We start from the raw sequence: 6,000 nt of genomic DNA, 5'->3' as shown, positions 1-6,000 counted from the left end.
ATAAAATCATATATTTTTAGCAAAATACTTTGATGAAAATTTAACTGCTGTTTACTTAATGATTAACAACATAAAGTTAATAAAGAAAGAGACTTCTAAAAACTGGATCAAATATTGATAAATTATTTTAGCTATTACACTATACAAAATAGGTTATTCAATGGAAATATAATATTGTTTAACAACAAAATACACTATGTAGTAAATTTATTGATTTATAAATAAATATGTTATTATTAATTTTTAATTAACACTATATAACTATTTTACTCTCAACACTGTGTACCAACACTGAACAATCTGCGTAGGTTATTTAATGGTATAAGAGATTCACTTTACAATAAACTTTTGTATAATTTCTTATAATGTTGGTGAAAGTTTAGTTTGAAGATTTCTAATAACATGGTAAGGGAAGAAAAAAAATGAAATGTGATGTATATTTCTTTTTATTAAGTCATTTTGTTCATTACAACTTTGGAGGTCACATATACTTAAATTTATTTTATACCATATCAAAATTTATTTTCTCATATGATATATTATTGTCTATTCTAGTACTAGTCAGATTTGTTGAGTCAAGCTTATCATATCATCTTGTATTATATGTTTTATGTAAGTGTAAGTTTTATTTTAAAAATCATATTTCTGGAGTGGAGTTAGAGTTCAAATTTATTTTTTAATACAACATTTGTTATATGAGATTTGTGGATTTATCCCATTTTACTGATATTCCTTTTATTTTTCATATTTTTGATAAATTAATTTGTTAGATTAAGTTATATTTTAAATTTCTTTTCATAAAATAATATAAAATTTATTAATACTTATTTTAGTATGATTTATTGAATTATTTGATATTTATATTTTTGAAATCAGGTAATCTAAAATAATGTATTGAAGATTTCTCATTCATTAAATATATAACCAAATATACACATATTAAACCTCAAATTTTAGTCAAACAAATTTTTACTGTCAATTTTTTTTATTCTCTAGCTAAGTTAGCTCTGTAACAGACAACACAAATTTTCAGCATACTCTTCAAAATTATTCTTAATAGTACTCGATAAACTCTGCACATAAACTCACTATAATAAAAAATATTCTAAAATAATATTTTTTTTGCCGAAGTATTTTTCTCTTTTGAATTTTCTCTTTTTTATGTCAAGTTGCATGTTAGTACATGCATCAATCCAATTACTACCACTAAAATGAGATTTTCTTTTTTGCTGAATGTTTTTCACTCATTTTTTCTTTTTATAGCTATTTTTGTATATTGATGAATTTTCCTAAAAGTTCTCATACTAGTTATTTTTGGAGAATATTTAAACTTGAGAAAAAAACTTCGCGACTATAGTCTTCACAATTGAACTAATTACCAATCCTTATTTTGCATAGAAAATAGACTAGATAAAACAATTTTTTTTAATTTTATATTTGTATAAAAAATACCTGTATAATGTTATATTTAATTAACTTTTTAAATAGTTATTTATAAAAATTATTTTCTTGTCTTTTGTCTGAAATAAGATAAATGTTAATTAGTATTCTTAAAACGATTAAAAAATTAGTCATATGTAAAAAAATACATTTTGAATAATTTTTAATTAAAATCCTTCCCTTCAATAGTATGATTTTTGTTTCTCTTCCTTTCATTCTATGTGTTTTTTCACTTTCATCTCAAGAAGTTTTTACTACAATTTTGTCCTGTGTGAGCTGGCAACAGCATTCATATTTAATTATTTGTCTGCATATGAATTACTTTCAGTCACAGTCCCAAAGAGAAGAGATGCGTGCGGAACTGTGATTCTTTGCCATAATCCAAACCTAAAAGTCTCACCACTACCTTTGACATTTTAAAATGTCAACCCAAGTAAATCAAAAACTGGTTCCATAATAAAACAATAATATAACAAAAGAAGAAGAGAAAAAAAGAAACACAAATCAGAAAGCACTTGAGAACCATCATACTTGGACATAGATACCAAATTCCTCATCTATTATCTCTCTTTTAAATATATAGTTACCAGTTATTTTGTTTGACTGTAATATTTTTTTTTAAATGATGTTAATTAATAATCTTCTAACAATCAATTGTATGTATTAACTCACTTCTTCTTTGTTACAATAAATATTTACATTAATATGTTTTTTCTTATATAAAGTCCTAAATTAAAGAAAAACACTAACATGATGTTTTTTAAATTTGGAAAGAGATAAGGACTTATTTGTTTGTGAGTAGACTTTTGTTCAATGTCCACTTTCTCTTACTATCTATATATACATGTCTTTTCCTACTTATGGCATCTTATCTTTTTCTCCCTCAAACAAAAGTCAGCGCCTTTTTTTTTTTCTTTGTCCTCTCTCAGTACCAGACTTTTTCAGACCTTGTCTTTACTGTTATGGAACCAGATTGGGATCTCCACGCCGTAGTCAGAAGCTGCACCACTACTTCCTCCGCCGCCGCCGCCACCACAACCGTATCCACCACCTCATCTGATTTTGGGGCTTCTGTCCCACCTTCTACTTCCGGCAGCTTCTTCTCTGTTTACAACCCTGCTGTACAAGGAGGTCAAGTTGTGTCTCCTTTGGAGAACCCCTATGGAGCAAGGCCTTCCATTGAAGAGCTTCACGAGCTTTGCAAGCCTTTCTTCATCAAACCACAGCTTCACACCTTCCAACCTTCTTCTCCTCTTTCTCCCTTTTCTTATTCATCAGTGTCCAAATCACCTTGTAGCCAGCAAGAACAGAAGCAGCCTCCCCAACCAGGTTCTGCCTCCACCCCAAAACAGAAAAGAAGGTTAATATGCCCTTTTTCTTCCTTTTTATAATTCATGGAATGGGAATTAGATTCTCCAATCCAGAAAGATTTTGAATTTATTTAGCTCTTAAAAACCATGTCTTTGTGGTTCATTCATGACTTTGTCTGAAATGCATGTTTTTTTTTCAACCACAGGAAGAATCAGGTTAAGAAGGTTTGTGATGTGGCAGCTGAGAATCTCTCCTCAGACATATGGGCATGGAGGAAATATGGACAGAAACCCATCAAAGGGTCACCATATCCAAGGTTTACCTTAAAAAAATTTCGTCTTTTTTAACAATAAAAGTTTAATGGAGTAGTTAATTCCTAGTCTAAAATAAGAAAAAGTTTTAAACTCAAACAAAACTCACAAATACAATTATATTTTCTTTATCTCATAGATATGAATGGAAACTTGTGTGTACAATTTTTAAGAAGCCAGACTTTGACTTGTTACACTTTACCAAGTCTTTGTTGTTAGATTTTGCTTTTTTTTTTTTTAAAAGAAAGCCAAAAGGGGTTAAAGTTAAGAACTTAAAAGAACCAACGAAGACATTGTTTGTTGTGTGATTTACAGGGGATATTACCGATGTAGCAGCTCAAAAGGATGTTTAGCCAGAAAACAGGTGGAGAGGAACAAATCGGACCCAACAATGTTCATAGTGACATACACTGGTGAACACGACCACCCTGCTCCTACTCATAAAAGCTCCCTTGCTGGCTCCACTCGCTACAAACCTCAGACTGGTGGAGACACAACCACCACAAAACCTGTTTCTCCAGCGACCTCATCAGAGGTGGCACAACACAGTACAAAGTCAGAGTGCATAGAAGAGGAGTTGGAAGATCTGATGAAAGATGATGAAGAAGCAAATGAATTTGACTCAACAGAAACAGTGGTATCAGATGATTTCTTTGAAGGGTTAGAGGAACTGACAGGGTCTGCCATTGACCCCTTTACAGCTACTAGTACCATTGATCGGTGGTCACTGGCCAATAATGCTACCACTGCCGCTGGTGGTAGCTGAGTCACTCTTTTCATTGTAGAGAATAGCAACTTTTTTCTTTGAGGGGTAGAGGAACAGGTTGGTGCATTTTGGAGGAATCTTAACTAACAATTGCTTTGTGAAAGGGAGAAAAGTTCTTCCAAAGTATATAGTGAAAGTGTAGATTAGGCATTCATAAAATTTGTTAAAGTTGGTGATTCTTAGCCATACCTCTCTTAATTTGAAATCAATTTGTTTCCATAGCTTTTTTATTTTTGTGTCCAAGTAATTTGATTAAGTTGGTAATTGGTTATGATAAATATGGTAGCACTTTTGCATTGACTTTTCCTCCCAATGATGAGTATTGTGTGACTATTATATAAAAGGTCCATAATTGTTGGGTAGTTATTCCTACTGAGGTATGCTCAACCACAAAAACCTTATGGGAAATATAAAACTATTCTTTACGCGGTTTTTAAAGTATCATTATTTTTAGTATATAAAAAAACTTTATTATTAGATTTTATGAATGAAGAATGATATTTGCTAAATATAGATTAATGCAACGTTATAAAATCCTTTAGTTGTTTAAAATATACGTATAATTTCGTTAGATTATTAGAATGTATAAAAGAATCGTGTTATCAGAATGTAGTTATATATGTTCTAGACCTCATTTGATCCAAAATCTAATAATTATATATATATATATATATATATATATATATATATATATATATATATATATATATATATATATATATATATATATGTCAGAACCATTAAATTCAGCTTTTAGTGGAATCCAGGTGTAGTATGAAGGTTTAGAAAATTCAGAAAGTGGAAGACAGGTGTGTGCATCTGGTTGGCCGATCGGTTTTTTACGGTAGTATATAAGCAAAATTTTCAAACGTTGAGCCACTTTTGCATGCACCTCTTCTTTCTAGAATTATGAGTTTTCTCCTCCTTAATCATCTAGGCTGTGTGAGTTCTTCCTTGGTGGCAAGAAGTTATTTTCCATCAATCTAGTTGTTGTGTAAAGTGGGTAAGTAAACTCATTCGTTCTTTTTAAGTTTCTGTAATTTTTGATACATGCAAGCACTGTTCAGCTTGCATGTGTTCTTCATCTGTCTTTTTCTGAACCTGTTTCTGTTTTAATCCTCTGGTTGGTCCCTTTTCACCAATCGAAATTGTAGTAGGTTGCTTTAGAAGTGGTTGTTGGTTAGTTAAAGTTGTGGAAGCTTAGGAAGTGTCTCGTTTATTCAAGGTAAGGGAAGCTAGTGATTTAATTATATTTTTCTGTGTTTGAAGTTGATGTGTGAACGTTTGTATGTATGAATGATGGTATGTTTGATTGAATTGTATTCAAATTCTGTGTTTGGCTGAGACATGTGAACTGGATTGGAATTCCTATTGTAGAATGTTCGGTCAGTCTGGGTGGAAGAAGAGAGTGTGTGAAAAGGTGAGTAGTGAGCAGTGTGTAATAGGTTCAATGGAATAGGTTTAAAATATCTTATTTTGGTTTAAAAATTGTTATTCAAAGATTTGTTCTGTTGACCGTTTGGCAGTGTTACGTACTCAGTCATTAACTGGGTTCGGTCTATTAGCAGTATTATCTATTTACGACCTTTCGGTCTAATCGCAGTGTTCTAATATTAAACTAGTGTTTGGTCTGGATAGAGTATCCAATAACCTATAAGTACTCGGTTTAGTATAATATTTGGTATAAGTTTTAATAATTTCAGTGTAAGTTATGAGTGTTGGTTTAAACTCTTTGGGTTGAGCTAAGTGCCTAGTAGTTGGTCTCTATGGTGGTCAGTCAATAATAGCGTTCGGTCAGTTTCTTCTATTTTGTCTGTTATGAACCATTCGGTTCTCTCGGTTGGGTAGTGTGAAGGTGTTTGGTCTCTAATATTCACATGTTTTCTCTTTATTATGTGAAAATTTAATTGATGAATGATTCTGTATGTTAAGAATTGAAGATTTATATTTTCAAATATTGTGGAAGAGAATTCCAAGGAGGAATGTCTCATGGATGGTTGTGGAATTGTAAAGTATGAATATGGATATGCTAAGGTGGCGTTCATCCTGATATTCTGTGAGTTACTTATTCTCAAGTAGAGAGGAGTAACTCATGGGTGAGAATGGCAGGAGGTCCTACCACCTCAGGGTGCCGAGGTAGGTAATATAGGATTAACCTTGGGTAGTAGCTTG

At 31.4% G+C, this 6,000-nt stretch overlaps 1 protein-coding gene across 1 annotated transcript; it reads left to right on the top strand.

The window, feature by feature from the left end:
- Window positions 1–2,153: 2,153 nt before the first annotated feature.
- Window positions 2,154–4,058, top strand: LOC148202422 (WRKY transcription factor 22-like). The gene is made up of 3 exons (XM_088110217.1): window positions 2,154–2,800; window positions 2,957–3,067; window positions 3,378–4,058. Exons 1-3 carry the CDS (start codon window positions 2,301–2,303, stop codon window positions 3,826–3,828), a joined length of 1,062 nt encoding a protein of 353 aa, XP_087966343.1. The 5' UTR covers window positions 2,154–2,300; the 3' UTR covers window positions 3,829–4,058.
- The last annotated feature ends 1,942 nt before the right edge of the window (window positions 4,059–6,000 follow it).

The sequence above is a fragment of the Vigna umbellata genome, chromosome 3 (genome assembly GCF_029865625.1).
Source record: "Vigna umbellata cultivar VRB3 chromosome 3, Vumbellata_1.0, whole genome shotgun sequence".
Taxonomy (NCBI): domain Eukaryota; kingdom Viridiplantae; phylum Streptophyta; class Magnoliopsida; order Fabales; family Fabaceae; genus Vigna; species Vigna umbellata.
The sequence above is the reverse complement of the archived record's forward strand: the minus strand, read 5'-3'. Positions and strand labels throughout refer to the sequence as shown.

Bases quoted from the DNA above. Each gene is read 5' to 3' on its own strand.
- LOC148202422 (XM_088110217.1), top strand. From the start codon at position 2,301: ATGGCATCTTATCTTTTTCTCCCTCAAACAAAAGTCAGCGCCTTTTTT. The intron at 2,801-2,956 runs GTTAATATGCCC...TTTCAACCACAG, and splicing joins ACCCCAAAACAGAAAAGAAG to GAAGAATCAGGTTAAGAAGG. The intron at 3,068-3,377 runs GTTTACCTTAAA...TGTGATTTACAG, and splicing joins AAAGGGTCACCATATCCAAG to GGGATATTACCGATGTAGCA.